The sequence below is a fragment of the Aptenodytes patagonicus genome, chromosome 1 (genome assembly GCF_965638725.1).
Source record: "Aptenodytes patagonicus chromosome 1, bAptPat1.pri.cur, whole genome shotgun sequence".
NCBI lineage: Eukaryota > Metazoa > Chordata > Aves > Sphenisciformes > Spheniscidae > Aptenodytes > Aptenodytes patagonicus.
Window position 1 is genome coordinate 86,863,953 of NC_134949.1, and position 23,507 is coordinate 86,887,459.

At 44.7% G+C, this 23,507-nt stretch overlaps 1 pseudogene and 1 gene segment (V, D, J or C); both read left to right on the top strand.

The window, feature by feature from the left end:
* LOC143164137 (T-cell receptor beta-1 chain C region-like) overlaps positions 1–23,507 on the top strand; it is a 53,430-nt gene that overhangs the window by 23,923 nt on the left and 6,000 nt on the right. Inside the window, 1 exon segment of the C gene segment in view lies at positions 22,202–22,239. Within this exon segment, the coding sequence occupies positions 22,202–22,239 (38 nt within the window).
* On the top strand, positions 3,598–5,681 carry LOC143164143 (trypsin II-P29-like; annotated as a pseudogene).

A 23,507-nucleotide genomic window follows, 5' to 3' on the forward strand; every position in this document is an offset into this window, starting at 1 on the left:
CCACCCAACCAGGATGAAGGGGCGGATGAAGTGTTCTATAAGCGGCTGGCAGAAGTCTCTCAATCGCTAGCCCTTGTTCTCGTGGGGGACTTCAACTTCCCGGACGTCTGCTGGAAATACAACACGGCAGAGAGGAAGCAGTCTAGGAGGTTCCTGGAGTGTGTGGAAGACAACTTCCTGACACAGCTGGTAAGTGAGCCTACCAGGGGAGGTGCCTCGCTCGACCTGCTGTTTACAAACAGAGAAGGACTGGTGGGAGATGTGGTGGTCGGAGGCTGTCTTGGGCTTAGCGACCATGAAACGGTACAATTCTCAATTCTTGGTGAAGTAAGGAGGGGAGGCAGCAAAACCACAGCCATGGACTTCCGGAGGGCGGACTTTGGCCTGTTCAGGACGCTGGTTGAGAGAGTCCCTTGGGAGACAGTCCTGAAGGGCAAAGGGGTCCAGGAAGGCTGGACGATCTTCAAGAAGGAAGTCTTAAAGGCGCAGGAGCAGGCTGTCCCCGTACGCCGTAAGAAGATTGGGCGGGGAAGATGACCGGCCTGGCTGGACGGGGAGCTTTTGCTGGGACTCAGGAAAAAAAGGAGAGTTTACCGCTTGTAGAAGAAGGGGCAGGCGACTCAAGAAGAGTACAGGGATCTCGTTAGGTCATGCAGAGAGGAAATGAGAAAGGCAAAAGCCCAGCTAGAACACAACCTGGCCGCTGTTGTTAAAGACAACAAAAAAAGTTTTTACAAATATATTAATGACAAGAAGAGAGCCAAGGAGAATCTCCATCCCTTATTGGATGTGGGGGGGAACATTGTCACCGAGGATGAGGAAAAGGCTGAGGTACTCAATGCCTTCTTTGCCTCAGTCTTTAACAGGCAGACCAGTTATCCTCAGGGTACTCGGCCCCCCGAGCTGGAAGACAGGGACGGTGAGCAGGATGAACCCCCCATACTCCAAGAGGAAGCAGTCAATGACCTGCTACACCACCTGGATGCTCACAAGTCTATGGGGCTGGATGGGATCCATCCGAGAGTGCTGAGGGAGCTGGCGGAGGAGCTCACCAAGCCGCTCTCCATCATTTATCAGCAGTCCTGGTTGACGGGGGAGGTCCCAGATGACTGGAGGCTTGCCAATGTGACGCCCATCTACAAGAAGGGCCGGAAGGAGGATCCGGGGAACTACAGGCCTGTCAGCCTGACCTCGGTGCCGGGGAAGATTATGGAGCGGTTCATCTTGAGGGCGCTCACAAGGCATGAGCGGGACAACCAGGGGATCCGGCCCAGCCAGCACAGATTCATGAGAGGCAGGTCCTGCTTGACCAACCTGATCTCCTTCTATGACCAGGTGACCCGCCTAGCGGATGAGAGAAAGGCTGTGGATGTGGTCTACCTGGACTTCAGCAAGGCCTTTGACACCGTCTCCCACAGCATTCTCTTAGAGAAGCTGGTGGCTCACGGCTTAGACAGGTGTACTCTGTGCTGGGTCAAAAACTGGCTGGACGGCCGGGCCCAGAGAGTTGTGGTGAATGGAGTTACATCCAGTTGGCGGCCAGTCACGAGCAGTGTTCCCCAGGGCTCAGTTTTGGGGCCGGTCTTGTTCAATATCTTTATCAATGATCTGGATGAGGGGATGGAGTGCACCCTCAGTCAGTTTGCAGACGACACCAAGTTGGGCGGGAGTGTTGATCTGCTCGAGGGTAGGAAGGCTCTGCAGAGGGACCTGGACAGGCTGGATCGATGGGCCAAGGCCAACTGTATGAGATTCAACAAGGCCAAGTGCCGGGTCCTGCACTTCGGCCACAACAACGCCATGCAGCGCTACAGGCTTGGGGAAGAGTGGCTGGAAAGCTGCCTGGCGGAAAAGGACCTGGGGGTGCTGGTTGACAGCCGGCTGAACATGAGCCGGCAGTGTGCCCAGGTGGCCAAGAAGGCCAATGGCATCCCGGCCTGTATCAGAAAGAGTGTGGCCAGCAGGAGTAGGGAAGTGATCGTGCCCCTGTACTCGGCCCTGGCGAGGCCGCACCTCGAATACTGTGTTCAGTTTTGGGCCCCTCACTACAAGAAGGATGTTGAGGTGCTGGAGCGTGTCCAGAGAAGGGCAACGAGGCTGGTGAGGGGTCTGGAGAACAAGTCTTATGAGGAGCGGCTGAGGGAACTGGGGTTGTTTAGCCTGGAGAAAAGGAGGCTGAGGGGAGACCTCATCGCTCTCTACAACTACCTGAAAGGAGGTTGTAGCGAGGTGGGTGTCAGTCTCTTCTCCCAAGTAACTAGCGATAGGACAAGAGGAAGTGGCCTCAAGTTGCGCCAGGGGAGGTTTAGATTGGATATCAGGAAAAATTTCTTTACTGAAAGAGTGGTTAAATGTAGGAACAGGCTGCCCAGGGAAGTGGTTGAGTCCCCATCCCTGAAAATATTTAAAAGACGAGTAGATGAGGCACTTAGGGACATGGTTTAGTGGACATGGTGGTGTTGGGTTGACGGTTGGACTCGATGATCTTAGAGGTCTTTTCCAACCTTAATGATTCTATGATTCTATGATTCTATGATAAAGACTCCTCAGAGCATCTCTTTCCAGATGACCCCTCTTGTGTTCAGGGACTAGGATCTCTCAGAAAGGATCCCCAGGCAGAGATCCCTTCTGCCTTCCTTCCCCTATAGCTGGTTCCTCTATTGCTTGGATAAATCTTTAAATCTGATCCAGGGAGCAACTGATTGTGATGCACATTTTCTTCTTGACAAACACACCATCTGACCTAGGAACATCAGTCACCAGTTCCTGGAGGCAGGAGGGTGTCTGGGGAAGGGTTTTGCGTCTTCTGCTCTTTGCATCTATAATCGACAGTCAGAGACAGGCTGTCTCTGCAGAAGACCCATGCAGGTTTACGATGGTCCAGTGCAGTGGTCTCCAAAGTGGGGTGCATGAACTCCTGGGGATGCGCAAGATGATCCACTGGGGTGTGTGAAGAAAACATTAGAACTTCAGTATTATATGTATATAATTATCAATTACTAGACATACATATACTGGGGGTGCATGCTCAAAAATATTTTACTGATGGGGTATGCGATCAAAAATTTTTGGGTATCACTGTTCTAGTAGTTTCAACAAATACCTTACATGTTCTTTCTTACATTCTGCTATAACATCAGCCTCCAACTCTGCAGAGCCTTCATGTTCTCTCTGATTTCTTCACTACCAGGGCTTCCTTCCTCTCTTGCTCACCCCTGGCTCCCCACCAGCAAATTAAAATTCTGCTGACACTCTCAACTGCAGTTGCCATTTTCCATTTCTCAACCTACACAGAAGTGCACCATGTGCTTTCCCCCATGACACAGCTGTTGCAACCTGTTCCAAAGGTGCCATGGAAGTAAAGGTGCCAGTGTGAAGGCTGCACACATTTCATTTGTGAAGTTCTTTGGCAGCTTCTGCTCTTCTGTTGTCTTCCTGGCTCAGGGTGGTAAAGGCAAAGCCTCATGTTTCAGAGTAGCACAGAAAGAACTCAGGAGTATATTTCAGGAGTTGTTGTGAAGAATTCTGGAGTTTCAAACTCTTTTGGCTCTTCCTAATTCCTGTGTAGCTCATTGGCTGCTGCTACACATTAAGAGAATGGATTCAGACCTGGTGCTGTGAAACTCAATCCTCTTTCTCTCAGTTGCTTTTCCTGCGGACGCTGATGATGACAAGATTGTAGGAGGCTACAATTGCCCAGAGCATTCAGTTCCCTACCAGTGTCCTTGAATGTTGGGTATCACTTCTGTGGTAGTTCACTCATCAACAACCAGTGGGTCCTGTCAGCTGCTCACTGCTAGAATCGTAAGTATGGATTGGGTTGTATATCTGGATTCTAGTCAAATCTTGCAAAGCCACCAGATTTGGAATATGATGCCCAGCAAAAGAAGAGAATCCAAGGTGGCAATGCATGGTGTATCTGAAACCAAAGGAGAAACACTACCCTCTGTCTCACTGCATTACGTGATCTTTCCAATATTCCTGCACTCTTGGCATCCTTTTCTGTACATCCTAACATGCCTTTCTGTGCACATTTGCATGTCCATGTGGCTTACCATTACTATTTTGTTCTTTTTCATTCCTTCAGACTTTCTCCATGGATCTTTCTTGTCCTGAATTTAGGGCATACCTCTGCAGAGAGAGCACAGATCAAGGATCATGCTCCTCCGCAATAGGAAATGTAATATTCCTTCCCTAAGCATTGCTCTAGGTGTCTGAAGTGATCTGTCTATGCTCACACCATTGTCACAGTTGCCAGCTGGGGATTCACTGGACAGGATGCCCAACTAGCAAGGCTCTCCAGACTCTGTCTTTCATGAAATCATAATGCTCCTAGAGCTCTGTGAAACATACACCTTTGATTAGGGCAACACTCCCTTACTCTCTTCCAAGTGTCTGCCTGTCCCCATGTGGCACCAAGTTGTTCTACCCATGGTTAACTACTGCTCTTCTCTGCTGGTAATTTTGCAGCCATATACAAGTGAGGATGGGATAGTACAACACTGATGTGAAGGAAGACAGTGAACTCGTCAGGAGTGCGGCATTAATCATTCACCATCCTAGATATGATTCAAGAAGCCTTGATAATGACATTACGTTGATCAAGCTGGCAACCACCAGGGACTACAGTGCTGACATTCAACCCACAGCTCTGCCCAGTTCCTGTGCCAAGGGGTGTCCCGAGTGCCTTTTTCAAGGTGAAGAAACACACTGAGCAGTGGCTGTGAGCATCAGTGCATGTTGTGTGTACCTGGTCAGACTTCTCCTGCTCTACCACCAGGTTCATGAGTTCCATGTACATTTCACTCCTGCTTTGCAGTGTTTCCATGTTCTGCCTGTGAGTTCCCCAAACTGTCCTGCCAGTGTGCCTCAATCAACAATGCCCTTTGCATTTGCTCATGCAGGTCAAGGGTCAAGGGTTGCCCTGCTTTGCTGGATGGATCTCACATATAGGTCTACAGGTCCTTCTGTTCACTGACAGTGCTGACTCCCAAGATGAAACATAATTTTCACTTCTGTCCCGGCAGCCAATTTCCCTAAGGTTGTCCGGTGACTGAGAGCTCCAGTTTTGAGTAACCAAAATTGCCAAGAGCTTACCCAGGCCAGATCACCAGCAACATGATCTGTGTAGGATTCCTGGATGGTGGGAAAGATTCATGCCAGGTAAGCATTGATGCCTGCACAGAGCCCTGGGTCACACACCCCAGGATGCCTCAGGCTGCACAGTATATGTCAGAGCTTGGCAGAGTGCTTAGGCCTCCTCATCTCCAGGTTTTCTGTTCTGACACAGAATCCTTCCAGCAGGGTTTTGATACAGGGTGGACTTCACCTGAACTAGCAGGTCCAGCCACATCTGCTGGGCACTGAGTGCAGTAGCAGTGAATTGTTGGGGTGCACCCAAATAAGGGATGCTATCTTTCTGTACTCCCATATCAGGACTTGCTGCACTTCACTTTGCATTCCCTGGATTCTTTGTACCAGGTCAAAACCTTTCCAGGTGAGATCAGCTAATGCTTCTAAATTTTTCTCTCCAGGGTGACTCAGGTGGCCCAGCTGTATGCATTAGAAAACTCCAGGGAATCATGTCATGGGGAACTGAGTATGCTCTGAAAGATGATCCCAGTGTCTACACCAAGGTCTGCAATTACGTTGATTGAATCGAAGAAACCATTGCAGCCTAGTGATATGTTGATGACTGCCTGGCTCCTTGGCCACTACCGTCCTGCCCTGTAACTCCTCTTAAGAAGATTATAGCACAAATAAAAGTCTTACTTAAAGAGCTTTACAGATATTTGCTCTGGGGCCTGATGACCACAATACACAGGTGGGCTTCCCTGCAGCCTTATACCAGCTCCTCCTGAACCTTCCCTCCTTTTCTGGTTTAGGTGTGTGTGCTGGGAGCAGTGCCCTAGAGCTGCAGGGCTAGCCAGCAAGGGGCTAGAGAACTGTGCAACCATCTAGAAAGTCTTTTGAGCCAGGCACCTCCTTTTCTTTAGTCCTGGCCCTCTTACTGAGAAAGAGAGGAGAGGGGGCAGGTCCCTAGGGAGGAGGTTCCTACAGCAGTGGAGCAGAGTCCTGTTTTGCTCCTGCCAATGGTGAAGTTATCGTCTCACTGGTACTGTGACAGCTTTGATGGTGGTCATTTCAGCTATGGTAGTGGGTCAAACAGTGATCGGAGACCACAGGCACAGAGCAATCAGGCCATGGGCAACAGCTGTGACCAATGATCATCAGCTTTCCCCTTCACTTCCTTAGGGACATCTGAGGCAAGTGGACTGGGTCCACCAGGATCTAGCAGGTAACACAGACTAGCTGCTAGGGAAAGGAAAACAATAGCAAGCAGGTGGGGAAAAGGCTTGTGACCTCATAGCAGTGTAAAGCATGGAAGAATATTGGTTAAGAAAGGAAGGATGGGGAGTGGAAGGGAGGGGTGGGGCAGGGGCAGTGCTAGCTGCATATTTATGTTTACCCAGCTGCTATTCTGATTTTTGTTAAGTTCTCTTCTTGGAAAGAAGGAAAGTTATGCCTTCTTTCAGAGTGCCTGAGCTCAGGAAGTAGGGAGGGGTCCTGGAGGACTGTGGGCCAGAGGGATTGGGGAAATAACAAAGTAAGGAGAGACCATGGTACTGGGGAGAAGGGTAGGAAACTCATGAGCACAACAGTGGTCCCACACAGAGCTAGAAGTGGATATACAGCCTCAGCCTTTGAGGTGGGAAACAGACTGTGTCCCAGGAATCTTCAGCAAATGGCTGGACCAGAAAGGAAGAGAAGGGCCCTGCAAGGACATAGCAGATGGGGGACATCAGATTTTAAAGTATTTATTTAATCCACCTCATCCAGCATGTGATCTGTAAAGAGCAGCCAGAAAAACCTCCCCTGAAGGGTCTGTACACCCCAAGCCTGTGTAAACTGGGCCACTACTGGGCAATTTTAACATCTCCAAACCTAGAAACTGCCTCTTTGCTGTGAGAATATGGGATGGAGAGTTTGGGAAAGAAAAGGGAGGCCAAAGAGTGACTGGAAAAAGTGTAAAGGTGGTGAGGTGGAAAGTCAGGTGGTCTGAAAAAGCTGAGGACGGAGTTTAGAGGTGGCAGCCAGTGAGGCTGGCACAGTGACATAGAATGGATGAGGAAGGGGAACTTGCACCAGACAAGCAGACACAGCTGGATTAGAAATGGAATTAGAATGGACTGGTTGAGGATGAAAGGTGTGAAAGGAGCAGCACAGGTCTGACTAGGCAAGAGATCTGGGATGACAAGCCTGAGGAGGAAGGATTTCTCTAAGAATTGCCTGCAATTCCCTAGAGAAACTTTCTGTACCATTGTAGGCTACTGAAAGAAACTGGCCTGAGATGCCTTAAATCTGCTAAGACTAAAGAGCCATCTGATGGTAATTGCACATAGTCACCATTGACCTGGACACAGTCCTAGTCCTGGCCTTAAGTACTAAGCCTATATGTAGCTCTGAAAATGGACTGCCAGTGTCTTCCTTGTGTTGCAATGGTCATTTTTCTCTATCATTCAGGACTATAAAACCAATCTTTGCTTGATGTTCTGTTTCATGACATTAGTTTCCAAATCCAGCACAAACCTCTGCTAAGCCAGTTCTTATTGTTTCCAACATTTGTTAAACACTCTTCAGCCTTTCCTTGTTCCTTTGGTTCTCTTCCATGCAGGCAGGGTACCTCAGCCCTTTCCTCATTGTCACATCTCTTCTAGGGTCTCTTTTTCCCTTAAGGAGGAGATCTCACTGCTTTCCCTGAGGCTTACTGTTCGGCTGGGCTGAATGTGGTAGCCTGACAGAGGGGAGGCTGCCACAGCTCCATGACCCCTGACCCAGCCAATAGCAAGGCTGAGAATGTATTCCCTGTAGACACACATATATGCAACGCATATATACATGTATACACAGCTGACTGCACAGATCAACGCAGACGCACCCACCACTCACACAAACACAAACAGCACCACAGAAACAGAAACAGCATCAGTGGCCTCATCTTGCGTCCCTCTCTGGCTGAACTGGATGAGGGTTCAATAGTGGGAAATATATGTATACATATGTACAATTTGCATCCTTTCCATAGCTGTGCTTAGACACCGAGTCTGCCCAGTAGCTGCCCCTGGATCCCAGTCACCACATTTGTCAGCACCTGGACCTATGAGCCCCCAGGTCCTGCAGCCCCACTCCAATTGCTGGTATGCACACACACACGCACCCCACACCCTGCCCCCCCCTCCAATAGGTGTCTGAGACTCCCCCGCTCCCTCTGGTTGCCACCTCCCACTGGTCTTGCCATTAGAGACACACACCTGGAACCCAGGTCACTTCACTTACTTGCCAGCTAGTCTGGCTTCATGTTCACTAGTGATCACGTACACTCACATACCCTCCCTTGCCCCAGCTGCTGGCATGACGAACAAATGGCCACTCTTACCTGTGGCCCTACTCCAGTTTCTGGTGCTTAAGTTCACTCACTCTGGTCTCTCCAGTTGCTGGTACCTGTGGTCTGACTCCAGTTCCTAGCACTTAGACCTCCATACACAGAACACACGCGCACAGAATAGACAGTCCCTCCCTCAGGGAAATACTTAGAAATGGAATTTAATAAGACATGGATACACTGAGCTAAGCAGGCACAAGTCATAGCCAGACAAGCATACTCACCAGCAACCTGTTTACCTGTGACTGGCCCCTTTTATAACTATTCCCCTATTTTCTTACATCTATTCTTCTCTAAATCCAGTAGTTCAGGGTCTGATTTGGGAAGCTCAACCATAGCTGCCTTTATCTTGGTACGTTTTTGTTTTCCCTTGTTTCTTCTTTAATCTTAAAAGAAAATAGACTGAAAGAATTAGACGTTTTGAACTGAAAAACAAAAGGGCTGTCAATCTAGCTACTCTTCAGAAGGCAGCAACATGTTATGCAATTTCTGAGAGACACACTAGAGGTCCTGAGTTAGTTACACCTTCCAAATACTTCCTTCTTTCAGAGTGTGCAATAATTTTTTGTTTCCTGAGACAGAAAAGTTACTCTGAATAAAAAAAATCTTCATCCTGAAATGAGTAATAAATTCTAACACATGTGACTAGAGAAGAATTTGCAGCCCAGCTGCACTGAAATGATTTCACCTTGTCTCAGAGTTCTTACACAGCATAATCTTAGAATTAATTCCCACAGTCTCCATAGTCTGTTTCATTTCCCATCAAGTCTCTGAAATTCTTTCTTCCTCCAGGACTTGAGGTCTGATTACCACTGGAAGAAAAGGTTTTTAACAGGTCCAGCATGACAGACAATAACTAAGTAACTAAAAAACCTGTAGTGTCTCCATGCACAAGACATGTAGGACTCATTTTAGGACATTCATCAAAGCAGCAGTGTCCCATGGAACTGTCTCAACATGGCCCATGGAAGTGTCTCAAGGTGTCCCATCCTAGCAGTAAGGTGAAAGGGCAAAATGTCAATAAATTCAGATGGAGAACAAGCAAAATCAAGACAAGACTTCCATGAAAGCGAAAAAAAAATAGGTTGTGGGGAGTAAATGCTAAAAATACGCATCAAAGGATAATCTGTGTCAAAACCATAAAAGAATATAAAGGCATATTAAATTTGGTCAAACCCATTTGCTAACTGCTGTATTGACTTTGAAGGCAGCACAAAAATTCAAAGAAAAATGTAAAAGATACGGAAGGTGATTAAAAAAAATGTTCTGTATTGTCTACAATTCCTTGACAAGTCACTGAAACTGTAATACATCCAGCACAGGGCTCAACCTCGCTGGAGCGTGGGTAAGGAATAATTTCTTCTGAGAAAACCTGCAGTGGCAAGAACTGGCAGGGACTGAATGGGAGCCATGGTCAAAACCCTACTTCTCATATGCTAAGTGTCCATGACACTGGAGATCATACAAAACTTTTATATATCATATAGAATATATTTTCCTTCCTGTCTGGGAAGAAGCTGTAGCTTCTCAGGTAATTTCTGTTAACTTCTTAAAAAAGCAGGATTAAAAAAGTGAGACAGGGGACATTCACTACCAAAATTTTTGAGATTCATACTGCTCTTAATCCTGGTATGACCCTAGGATTCAGTCTTATGCCCAGAGAAAGTACAATATCGCCAGGCTTGCAGTCAGGACATGCCTTTTCTACAAATATATAAAGGTCAAGGGAAGATGTGACTCTCTCTAGAGCTTCAGGCAAATACGGGAGGGGGAATATCAACAAAACAGGAAGAAAAAGAGAAAACCTCAGTAATATCGCTAATTGTTTGGAAGATGCAGTATCAGGCTTACTGAAGAAGATCATTGAAACTAAATACTTATTATTTCATTCAAAGTACTAGTGAGGAAAGAATCAGCTACAATAATAAGTTTTTTGAATCCTACATATTCAGAAAAGAATAGAGAGTGGTATAGGTTAAGACAAGGCTAACTAGGATGTACTTGGCAGACTAGAAAAAACAGACTGTTCATGAGGCTAATGTCTAACCACAGTTTTTGCTTTCAGAAAAAAAGGCTGGCAGAGTTGTGTTGCTTTTTGTAATTAGGAAGTAAATTAGAGCTCCCAGGAAGATTAAACTGCAGGGAATATGCTTCTCTGACCGGAAAACAGAAGAAATTAAGTTATGATTAAACATGATTTTTGTGCCTCCACTATCTTGGTCTATCATCTTTGCTTCTGTCTAACATAAGTTCTGAGTTGTGAGGTACCACCTTTCAGGTATTAAGAACGACTCTCCAGAATGAAACAATGTGTGTTTACATTTACTGGAATAAACCTTTCTGGAAACATGGCCCAAGAAAGATGGGCCCAAGAAAGATGGATATAACCACAGGTGTAAATTAGTCAAAAAATCATTTATGAGGCCAATATTCCCAGGTTCGTGGCTGACAGATCCAATACCCAGACATGCATGATGATGGAATGACAAACAGTACAACATTCAGCCAGCAACTTACTGATCTGCAAGCAATCCCACGTTTTTGTCAGGAGCTCAGAACACTGCCTGTCTTGTGGAAAGGCTAAAACAAAACTTACAGCCACATTAATACTTAGCTTGCTTTTAATGGCTCACCAAAGGTGGACTGTCCCTTCTCTCTTCTCTGCCCAAGCTTGATGGAAAAATCGGAACAAGGGGAGGGGCATCAGTCCCTAGCCTCTTCTCTCTTAACTCACAATAAGCAGTAACACACTGTTCTGGGACAGCTGACGGGCCATGCTGACTGTTTTGCTTGCTCTTTTACCTGGTGAGAGACAACAGATCCATCTGCAGCATGGCTCTCATCCAGGCCATACAGGGCTGGTGTGAGGTAAAAGACCCTTTTTGGCCATGATCTGTACTTCTTCTCCTCCCTTTTTCTTTTTCTCTCTCACTCATGCAGGTGCTGGGGTCGGAAACCTCATCACACAGTGGCCAGAAGAAACCCTTAAGAGAGCTGGAGAGACTGTGGACATCTCCTGCTACCAGAATTTTATCAGACTTGCCTATGTGTTCTGGTACCAGCAGCCTCCAAGAAATCGTCTGAAGTTAGTAGCCAGTACTTCTACATGGATGCAAAATTCTTACGAGGAAGGTTACAGTGAGGCCAAGTTTGAAATAAGCAGAGACAATAATGATTACTCTGTGATGACGATCAAGAATGTGACATCCAAGGATGCAGCCACGTATTTCTGTGCTGCGAGTGATCACACGGTATTGCGAGGGGGTTGAGCACTAAGATAAAATCCCCGCCTTGCCTGAGTGAGAGATGGAGTCTCTGAAAAATGTGAGTGAGACAGATTGGAGAGGAGCAGAGGAAGAGCAGATGACAGACAAGGGAGAAGTGGGAGGATAGAGCCAGGACTTTTTGGAGGGAAGAGGGACAGACAGAGCAGTGCAGCAGCATCTAGCTTCAAAGACAAAAAGCCTTCAGAGATACAAACCCCTAGATCAGCATTAAGAATTGAGGCACTGCTGATGTGGTTAGTGAAAGGCAGCAAATACTTCTTAGGATTGGTGCTACAGAAGCACAGCCATGTTCTGGGCCACTAGTTTCCCACAGACCCCCCACAACACCAAGGAAAGAGTACAAAGCAGAAGGAGAATTCAAGGTTCTTCCACATACTGATGATCCACCAAAAGACAGAGCTGCCCAATGAGAGATTGACTGGTGTGGGAGGAGAGCCCAGCCTGTGATTATGGACATAGGAGGAAGACACTAGTACAGGCGGGAGGAAACATATCCAGGGGACCAGGCATACCTTCCATTGTGGAAGGGACAGCCCCTTGGCAGCTTTACAAGCAATAGTGTGCCCTGCAGCACTTTTATTTACCTGCTCCACACACCACTTAATTGCAGGATCCCCCTCTTCCTTGCCACAGAAATGAGTAACAGTTCTGAGCTGAACCAAGGCATCTCTTCATGGCAAAACCTCATGGGCAGAGAAAGGAAACCACAAAAAGCTGCCGTCCCCTGGTGCTCCCCTTGTGAGGGAGAGCTGAAGGCAGAAATTGCCTCCCATTGTGCCTCTGTCTTCATTGCTTGCAGAGATGAGCTTTTGATGAACTAATTGTTCTTCTGTGATGGGCCTGGGAAAAGTGAGGGCAGAGTATTATTAGGGTTCCTCCACCTACCATTGGCTGCCTGTGCTTCTGTTTTTATTGCATAACCTAGCACTTACCTTTTCTTCAAAGAAAGGGAAACAGCAGATAAAAGAGCAAAAGGTACCTTTAAGAAAGTATAGCTATACACTTGTGTATTTTGGGCTTCTGTTTTTAGGTCATGTCTTTGACAATCTGCATACCATTGAGCACAGACCAATTGTTTGTCTCGTGCTCATATGGAAGACATAGCATATGCTCATAGGGAGCAAATGTACTAAGCTGCTCACTGATGTGGCAAAACTGGATATGCTGAAGTGAAACATACTATTTGATTACAGCAAAAAAAGGAGTGGAGGTGATGAGAATAGCTGCTGAGAGCAAGGAGCAGGAATCAGCTGGCAGCATGTCCTGTCCTGGTTTCAGCTGCCACAGAGTTGTCTTCCTAGTAGCTGGTATAGTACTCTGTTTTGGATTTAGGATGAGAATAATGTTGATAACACACTGATGTTTTTGTTGTTGCTGAGGAGTGCTTACACTAAGTCAAGGACTTTTCAGCTTCTCATACTGCCCTACCAGCGAGGATGCTGGAGGTGCACAAGAAGCTGAGAGAGGACACAACCAGGACAGATGGTCCAAACTGGCCAAAGGGATATTCCATACCTTATGATGTCATGCTGAACAAAAAAAAAATGGGGTGAGTTGGCCAGGGGGGCACGGCCACTGCTTGGGAACTGGCTGGGCATCGGTCAGCGGGTTGTGAGCAATTGCATTGTGCATCACTTGTTTTGTAAGTTCTTTTATCATCATTATTATTATTATTATTATTTTCCCCTCCTTTTCTATCCTATTAAATTGCCTTTATCTCAACACACGAGTTTTACTTTTTTCTGATTCTCTCCCCATCCCACTGCAGGGGGGAGTGAGTGGACAGCTGTGTGGTGTTTAGCTGCCTGCCGGGTTAAACCACAACAGATCCTCACATTCCATTTCAGCAAAATTGCTAGGAGACTTTTGTACTGCCAGGATGGATCGCTCGATTTCATGCCACGGTCCTAGTCTCCTGATCGACCATGCTACATAAATGTTATTTTGCTTCCAGGCTCTGCTCTAAAAGAAGCTTAACTGTTCTTGGCTAGGGAAATCCAGATGCATGACAGAAACTCGTGTTCATTGTAGTCTCACCCTGGACACAGTGGAGGCTCTGAAGAGGCTAAACCTAGTTGCATCCCAGACTTACTCCAGTCCTCCAAAGACATTTCTGAAAGACTCAGCTTCACACACCACTCCTTGCACATCCTGGTAGCCAATATTCTTCTGACTCCAGGAGCTGCTCAGCAATGAGTGTAACATACCATTCCTTGCTCCCAGGGAGCACTCATCTGCTCCTCAGAACACTCTCAGGTCCATGATCTACTCACTGTTCATATCAGGCTACAGATATACAGCAGGGAAGCACTGGGAAAGTATTGTCTCTCACATAGCAGAGACACTGACTTCCTTATTCTTTTCAGCCTCTGATCTTCTTAGATAGAGATCGTCTTTACACAGGTACCAAACACATTCACTACAGAGTGAATTGCTGTCTGGAACTATTACTGGTGATCCAAATGCCTTGTGAAAGTTTTAGGAAAAGTAGTGTATGCTGGAATCATTAAGGAATATAAACACCATGGTGGTAACTTTGGGAGTGACTTTGGATGATTTCTTTTTAGATTTTTTTTTTTATTCTCTTTTAATAAATTACCAGTTCGTGGAAATCATAATGTTACAGTCCTAGCTCAGACCTCTTGCATAAACACTGAAAACCAGCTTTATCTGGGAACATAATAGAGGAAGGATCCCTTTCTATTTCTCAACTCTTGAGCATTTTTAGTTTAGAGTGGCAAATGCAATTTTAAGGCCCTGTGAAAATAAACTTAACCGTAGCCTTCAACGTTCAGCAGATTAATAAGCTGGCTATTGACTGGTCACAGCTGTGCAATTTCCAGGTGGTAGTAGAAAATCACAGAGATCTCTAGTGTTCATTGCCATCTTGAAGTTCTGCAGTCACAGTTCTCTATTCCAGCTCTGAGGTACAATTTTCTCCTATGCAGTACTTCTTTTGCCAGCTTCAAGTGGCACTGCACAAAAAGCAGCTAATCTGAGAAGTTTCTCATGAAACAGCTACTCTCCTCCTTGTTGCACTCCCTGTCCTCATATTTATTCTCCTTTGTCTCCTGCTGTAGAAGGTGGCAGGGGAGCTGTAGCTACAGAAACCATAGTCAAAGGTACCTGTTTTAGATGCTCAGCAGTGAAATCTCAGGCACATCTGTGTAAACAGCTGTATATTTGTAATGAATAGCAGTTTGTCAATAATAGCCTACCTGCAGTCTAGAGGTTATACTGACTACTCAAAAGATAAGATGATGGAAGCAGAGGATGTGTAAAGTCACATCTCTGTGCAGATAATGATGCTATACCATATGATGTGGTCATCCTGCAACTACTGGGAGGGTTTCACAGAATCATGGAATCAGAGAATCACAGAATGGTTGAGGTTGGAAGGAGCCTCTGAAGGTCATCTTGTTCAAACCCCCTGCTCAAGCACGGCCACCTAGAACCAGCGGCCCAAGACTGTGTCTAGGCAGCTTTTGAATATCTCTAAGCATGGAGACTCCACAGCCTCCCTAGGCAACCTATTCCAGTGCTCAGTCACCCTCACAGTAAAAAAGTGTTTCCTTGTGTTCAAAAGGAACCTCATGCATTTCAGTTTGTGCCCATTGCCTCTGGTCCTGTCACTGGGCACCACTGAAAAAAGCCTGTCTCCATCTTCTTTGCACCCTCCCTTCAGGTACTTATATACATTAATCAGATCCCTCCTGAGCCTTCTCTCTCTAGGCTAAACAGTCCCAGCTCTCTCAGCCTCTCCTCCTATGTGAGGTGCTCCAGTCCCTTAATCATCTTTGTGGCCCTTTGTTGAATGCTCTCCAGTGTGTCCATGTCTCTCTTGTAGTGAAGAGCCCAGAACTGGACACAGTACTCTAGGTGTGGCCTTCACAGTGCTGAATAAAGGGGAAGGATCACCTCCCTCAACCTGCTGGCAGTACTTTGTCTAATGCAGCCCAGGATACAATTCGCCTTCCTTGCAGCAAGGGCACATTGCTGGCTCATGTTCAACCTGCTGTCCACCGGGAGCTCCAGGTCCTTTTCTGCCAAGCTGCTTTCCAGCTGGGTTGCCCCCAGCATATATTGGTGCATGGGATTATTCCTCCCCAGGTGCAGGACTCTGCACTTCCACTTGTTGAAATTCATGGGGTTATTGTTGGCCCATTTCTCCAGCTTGCCGAGGTCCCTCTGGATGGCAGCATGACCCCGTGGTGCACCAGCCACAACATTTTGGTGTTGTCTGCAAAGTTGCTGAGGGTATACTCTGCCCCATCATCCAGATCATTAATGAAGATGTTAAACAGAAGATGTTTCCCACCACAGCTGCTGTTTCTCAGGCTTCCTGTGAGACAAGAACTGACTCAGAACAGAAATAACAGGACAGATAACCTTGTGTTAATCATCCAGTACAGATATTGAATTGGGAGCAGAAGATGAACATTTGGAAAACAATATTGTTCTTTAGTGGAACAACTTGGGCACAAATCAATGGCCTCTAACAAGAAACTTGAGTAGACACAGGCTGGAGGAGAAGGGAAAGAAAGGGAAGGAAATAAAGGAAATATACATACATAGGATGGTATAGCATCACTATCTGCATAAGGATGTGTATTGGGTCTAGCTGGGATGGAGTTAACTTTCCCAATAGCAGCCCTCACAGTGCTGTGCTTTGTATTTGTAGGTAGAAAGGTGTTGATAACACACCAGTGTTTTGGCTTCTGCTGAGCAGTGCTTGCACAGCATCAAGGCTGTCTCTCCAAACCTGCCCCCCCCCCCCACCCCCAGCCCCTGCTCCAAAGGCCAGTAGGTTGGGGGTGGGCAAGAGGTTGGGAGGGGACATAGCCAGAACAGCTGACTCAATCTGACCAAAGGCATATTCCAATACCATATATGATGTCATGTTCAGCAATAAAAAGCTAAGAGAAAGGAGGAGGAGAGGGGACATTCGTTACTAAGGCATTTGTTTTCTGGAGCAACCATTATGTGTACTGAGGCCCTACTTCCCAGGAAGTGGCTGAACATCGCCTCCTGATGTGAAGTAGAGAATAAATCTTTTCATTTTCCTTTGCTTCTGCATGTGGCCTTTGCTTTTTCTTTATTAAATTGCCTTTATCTTGACCCATGAGTTCTTTTTCATTTTATTTTCTCCTCCCCCCCTCCCCTCCCCCCCCCCCGCTGAGGACGGGGAGTGATAGAGGGGCTTGGTGGGCACCTGGCAGCCAGCCAAAGTCAACCCACCACAAGATGTGATTTTACACATCCTCTCCTTCCACCATCTTAGCTTTCAGTACACCAATATGCCCTGAAAAGGGGCTGTTGCTTAATTTTAGGGGTTGGTGGTCAAAAGTACTGAATGTTTCTGAAAAGAACTTCCTAGTGTCCCTAAAACAAATCTGTAAAGCTCAGTGCATCTCTGTAGTTCTGCCGGCTTCTTTGTAGCTGCTTCTTCTGTAAACTCTAAAGAATAATCCAGGACTGATATAAGTGATATGATCATTATTTTCCTATGAAATTCCCCCACTAAAATGATACCATTGTTAGAAAATATGTCCCTAACTGTCTCTTGCTTGCATACTCTCGCCTTTCCTTGTTGTGTGAAGTTTTACACAGCTTGAAGCCTCCTATGAGAGACATAGAAATAAAAATCAAGGAACTGTCTTTCCTCTCTTCTCTCCCTCTCGCTCATCTGAATTAATGGCCTGCAAGGCCTTTCCTTTTGACAGGTTACAGATGAACATTAAAGTGGGACAAGACTGGTCTCTGCTGGCATGTCTTGGAAATTGCCTTACGAACATGCCCTAAGGAGATGTTAGCACCACATAGAAACACTCCTTCAAAATTAATACAGAGGTGATTTGTTTGTTTTTAAATGAAAAACACCATAGGGGAGAGAGTCTGTTAGTGACAGTAAGGACACTAATGGAGCTATAGACTGGAGAAGGAGACAGAATAATCTCAAATGAATTTTAGTGGAATGGTTTTAGACCCTGAATAAACAGTGCTGAGATCAGAGGCAGACTAAGACCAAGGCAGGCAAATAATATCCCACTATTAGTGTTATTATTTAGGCAGAGCCAGACAAATAAAATCCTAAATGTATTTTTAAAAAGAATTCAATCTAAACAAAGACAACTGTCTGCAGTCATTCCCATAATTAGTGACTTAAACACACAGTTTTTCTGTCGTAGAAGAGAGGATACTGTAGGGGCACCTGAGCTCACCTGTCCAATATCTTGCCTTCTGTAGTTCTATGTCTTGGTCCTAAATGTTTCAGTTTAGTCTATGTTTCTCATTCCCTTCCCTGGGACACTAACAGCTGTTCCCAGCTGAACAGGCTGTGTCAGAAATTATGGGTTCTTCTGTGATACCTGAAAACAGAAGAAAATAATTTGTGATTTTCCTAGTAGAACTATCTTGTTTTGAAGGATTGTTTCCTGTACTTACAGTCTATTTTTTGTATCAAGATAGACTGAAGTGAAACCATTAAAGAGCAATATGAACAACATGTTTACTGCAGGTACTTGGTCATGTTGCTGAATATGTGTTGACCTTTTATGTGAGAAGACTAGGCCAGGATGGGCTGCATATGCCCCAAACCTAAACCAGTTTGTTCACATGCCTGTCTTTCCTTGTATTGCCTCAGTGTGTCCTGGTACACAGTCTCACTGGCACAGATCTTTCCCTCTTGGGAGTTACATCATACCTGGACAAACCTGTGGGGGAAAAAAATACAATTTTGTGTCTCCATTTAGTTATGTGTAAGAGAGGGAGATAAAAGTATCCTGTTACCTGTCACCACCAGTCCCTACCCCCTTCAGACAGTCTCCAAAATGAAGGCATGCTCTTACTCCTAGATGAAGCCTTTTCATAATCGGGGTCAGAGGCATCTGGGAGAAACCTGTACTTCTGCTTCCTGTAACAGGGCAGTCAGAGTCATAGAAGCTTAAGAGCTCAGCAACCTACTTCCCTCCCTTTCAGAGCACCTGTGACAAGTGCAGCACAGACCAAAGAGGATATTCACAGTCAGGACAAGCTACAAACAGAAACACCACTCTGTAGTAAGCAAATTGCTCTCAATGCAAACCAGTTACTGTGGGCTTGAGGTCTGTTTATCATCCTGGGGCAGAAGAAAAAAAGAGTGGGAAGGAAAGCAACATGAACACTGTCATGAAGTTACCAAATGAAAAATAACTGCATTTAAAACCAGCTAAAAAAAGAAAAAAAAAATTACTTCTTTGTCTATAGGAAAAAAAGTTGGGATTATAAATTCAGGGTTAATGGATACACTAAGAGGTAATCAGACTATCACACAGAAACAGCAATGGCAGAGGAAGGATGTGGCCTGTTGTTCCCATCTTTCATGGTGACCGGGTGACAAAAATGGGAGGGCAGAGCCATGGGTGGGATTGTTTTTGTACAAGGTTGTATCATTGTGGGGACAGGTGACTCACAATGATACATTTCCCACCAGGCCTTTACAAAAACCCGTATGTGCATAAGCCTTGTGGGAGAGTGTGTTAAGACAGCTACAGAGCATTCTGCAGCACAGCGGGTATGTTCTGTCTTGTTTTTTCTTGACTGACCTAGTATGCTAGGACTTACTTTCATCATCTAAGAACCGAGCCTGGCCTATCTGGAAAACAAGCCAGGAGATTCTGAGACATTGAAATAATTTTCAGCAAACCAGATTGACTGCAGATGCACCTAAAACCTGTCAGAGTATGTGAAGCACAGAATTAGTATTTTTTTCTCATGCAATAGTGTTTGCAACAGACCACAAAATGGTTCTTTATTAATGTGATAAAAGTGTTACAAAAAGAATTCTGACATGTAGCAGGTATCTCTCAGAGGCACTATATAAAATGTGTTGGGGTTTTCTCTCTTAAATAAGCCTCCAGTGATTACTGGCTGACTCATGTCTGTGAGCACAACGGTTTTCTCTAATCCTTCTCCACAGTGTCTCACTGCAGTTCTTCCTAATGGATGTCAAAGGTTTGCCTGAGACCAGCCAACTGATTCTTCTGGACTCTCCTTGTGTGGATTACTTTTAGTCGATCAGAAAATTGAATGGGATCCTGAAAGACTATTCAAGACGGCTGGCCTGCCATTGAAGGGAAAACAAATGGATTTGTTTTAGTTCAGTGCCACAAAGGCGAACCACCTATATGAAAAGGCATGTGACTATGACAACCACAAAGCAAGTATTATATGATTATTAACTCCACAAGTTACAGAAAGGAAGACTTCACAATGCTTAGAGTACAAGACTGACAGTAACAAAGCTCTAGTTGTAGAGGAATTATATTTCTAGACAATGACAGCCTCTACCACTTTGGGTACGTCTGCATGGTTTCTACATCTGCAAAATGAGAATAGCAAGTAATATCAATGAGATAACATGGAGATTAGAGAAACGTTGTAAAACTACTTGAGATGAAATGTAGACAATAAAAATAAGTATCAAAAAACTCTGGGAAATGCTTTTATAAATGCTACAGATTATACAATGGGATTTCAAGCTCGTTTTCTGACAAAGCCTTTCAGACAGATATTGAGGGATCTTTGGGATTCCAGATACAGTAAACATTGCTTAAGCTTCTGCTTACTAAAGTCAACTGCAGTGCATCCCTTTTCTTAGCTTATGATACAACACTTTGTCACCGTGACTATCAATAACTTGATTTTCGGCGATGGCACAAAACTTACAGTAATAGGTAAGAAATTTTTGTTTTATCTTTTAAATCACTTCAGATCCCAGGTCTTCTCTTTAGAAAACTTCACTTCAACCTTATTCTTCCTTTCATTATTAAATTGGTGTTTTCCTGATGTGCTAGTAACCCAGTCTACTTTGGAGAAATGACTAAGTTTAGTACTCTAGGTAGGGACACGCATTTCACTTTGGAGAACTGGATGAATACATTTTCAGTGAATAAAAAGCTGTCCATAGAAATAATTAGGATGACAAATGGGTTAAAAAATATGTGCATATTGTAAATACATTGTCTTAATAAATTGACATCCGCAGAAATCACTATTCCCCAAAAGTATAACTATTGTCCATAATGCTAGTTCTCCTGGGGCTACAGGTGATTAAGGACAAGTCAATGAAAGGCTATCCGTCTGGAAAGAACTGAGTTACAGTTACACTTTGGACAGGTCTAGAAAACAAAATCAAGACTCTACAAACTTAAATTACTTTAGATTTTTTTCAGGGTAAACTAAAGCATGTGTTATCTCAGATAACTGGGAAAGACAGATAACTGTACTAGCATTTTTAGTTGACAAAATAGAAGCCACAAATAAATACTCAACTTTATCATAAGCAATAGTAACAGCTCTCTGCAGCCGTTTAATTCCTTGTTGCTCTAGAAAATAACTCTCCACAGCACAGCAAGTTTCTTTCCACAAAAGAGGCTCATCAGATTGGTGATAAAAAGATCATTTAGGACAACGGTCTTACTGTTTAAGAATAGATGCTAAAAGGCCACTGAAAACCACAGAAAGAGAGCATGTGGTTCATTTCAAATAAAAATAGCTCTCAGGGAGAGTTTGTCTCTGGGCCACACTTCTGGATTTGGACTCTCTCTAAATCCAGGGGAAAATAAGGCTGCTTCTAAGACTCTGATAAATGATGGTGATCTCTTCTTCTCATTGTATTTCTCCTGGAGTCAGAAGAATCGATGCCTCAGGCTTTTGTACCACAACATTCCACTGCAGAGTAAAATGATTACAAGCAATAAAATTCAATCTCTGTAGGAAAAATTCAGTGATCAGCACATTTTTTTAAATCCAGTGTGAATCTGAGGTGCCTGAGCTGGTGAAAATCAATACACTGATCCCTCATTGACCATAGTAAATTATGCAGCTAACTTTAATGATCATAGCTAAGAGAACAGAGAAAATAAAAGCAGAGACTTCCTTCCAGGGAAGGAGAAAGGGAGGGATGTTTAGCAACGGCTACAATAGGGACAGTGGACGAGGGTCCTGTGTTATATGTTACAAATTATTTTGTAAGTAAAAAAAAAGACATTTATTTTACAAGAGAAGAATATTCATGATGTTGAAAGGAAATGAGGAAATTAAGGAAATGATGCTGTTTAGCTGAAAATAAGCAAAGAAAATTACTCTGTCTGCATATAGGAAATATTTTCTAATAGTACACCTAGATAAATAGATAAATGTCCTCTAAAGAAATGGTGAAAGCTGCCACAACCAGTTCATCTAAGCCTGAAGCAAAAGGGCTCTGGAAGAGGTATTTCTGAGACTGATCTCACCTGGTTAGACACACGATGTGGTGGTGTTCCCTTACAGACCTTTCTTTTTTTTTTAGGGGACCATAAATTAATGTACTTTGTTTTTCTTCTTTTGCTGGTACCACATGAGGGGAGGGTTAGTCTACAGGTTTGGCTCAGAGAATTGAGAATAGAGGAGAGGTTTTCCTGCAGCTGCAAAACAGCGTGAATAACGAAAGACTGTACTTTGGCAGTGGGACAAAACTCACAATCATAGGTAAGACAGAAGTCAGATCTCTGTGATATATGTGATACTGGTTTAGGGGACAAGAGCATTCTTAATTAACAGCAGAATAATGATCATTTTTCATACAGCCATGAGGACAGGATTAATGCTTTATTGGTTGTTTATTAAAATGAGATGTGCTAATATGGAAGTGTAGGATTTGCAGGCATGAATTTTGAGATCCTTGTGTCTGTTGGCTCTGTCTTCCCTTACTGGGAACTTCATGAAGGGAGAAAGGAAGAAATAATTCTGTTTCCTCCCATTCTCCAAGAAAACATTATAGAGGTTGGGAATGAAAGATCCTTCTTCGGTCTGCAAGTTTTTGCAGTTCATCTATGTAACAATCAAAAGCAACGTTTCAGAGGTAGAGTCTGGATTCTTGTGTCTGCTGAATCAGGCAGGGAAAGAGTAGTCTTGCTGGTACTTTGCTCCCCTCTCCTTAGATGGTGGGCAGGCTGCCTAAAGTTGCTTTGGGACACTGGCTTCTAACAGTCCTCTTCATGACTTCTAAGTCCATATTCTTTTTCTCTCAGTGCACTTTTCTCCTCTATTCTTTCTCTTTTTCCCCATTTGCTTTCTCTGCCTTCCCCCCTCCCAGGAAAGGATTTAACATCACCTATATCAAGGCATTTTGGAATCACAGGGCAAAATAACCTTTTCCATCTGTTACTGCCACATCTGATAACAAACTGTAGAAATACACATTAGTGCCTGCTCCTTTAAACAGTACAATTTTAAGGAACTAAGTGGCTGGCAAGAAAAGCATAATGACACTGTGGATTATAGTCTGATTGTGTACACCTGTGCTTTTTAACTGCACTACTTACCTTTGGAGTTGGTACTGTGCTCAGAGTTATAGGGCAGCAGCTGTGATTAACCCAAGTGCTCAATGTGGAGGACACTTGAAAATTTCCCTTGCATTAATGATACGTAGCATATACACAGATGATTTTAAAATGAGAGTGGGAGTGAAAGATAACAAGAGATGATGAAACTGACCTTGCCATGATGGGAACGGAAGAACTGTCGTACTTTTTCCCTTAGGTGGGTGAAGAATGTGTGACAGGGAATGCATAAGTTTATGCATGGAAGTGACTAAGCATTGTGCCAGTGTCTGCCATGAACACTGTGGAAGATCAGAACAGAATGGGCTGTTGATAACACTTTTTACTGATTGTCTCTGCTCTTGCTTGTACCAGTCTCCTTATTTCATTTCAAGCATGCTCATCCTCTGGCTTTCTTTGTCTTTCCAGTAGTTT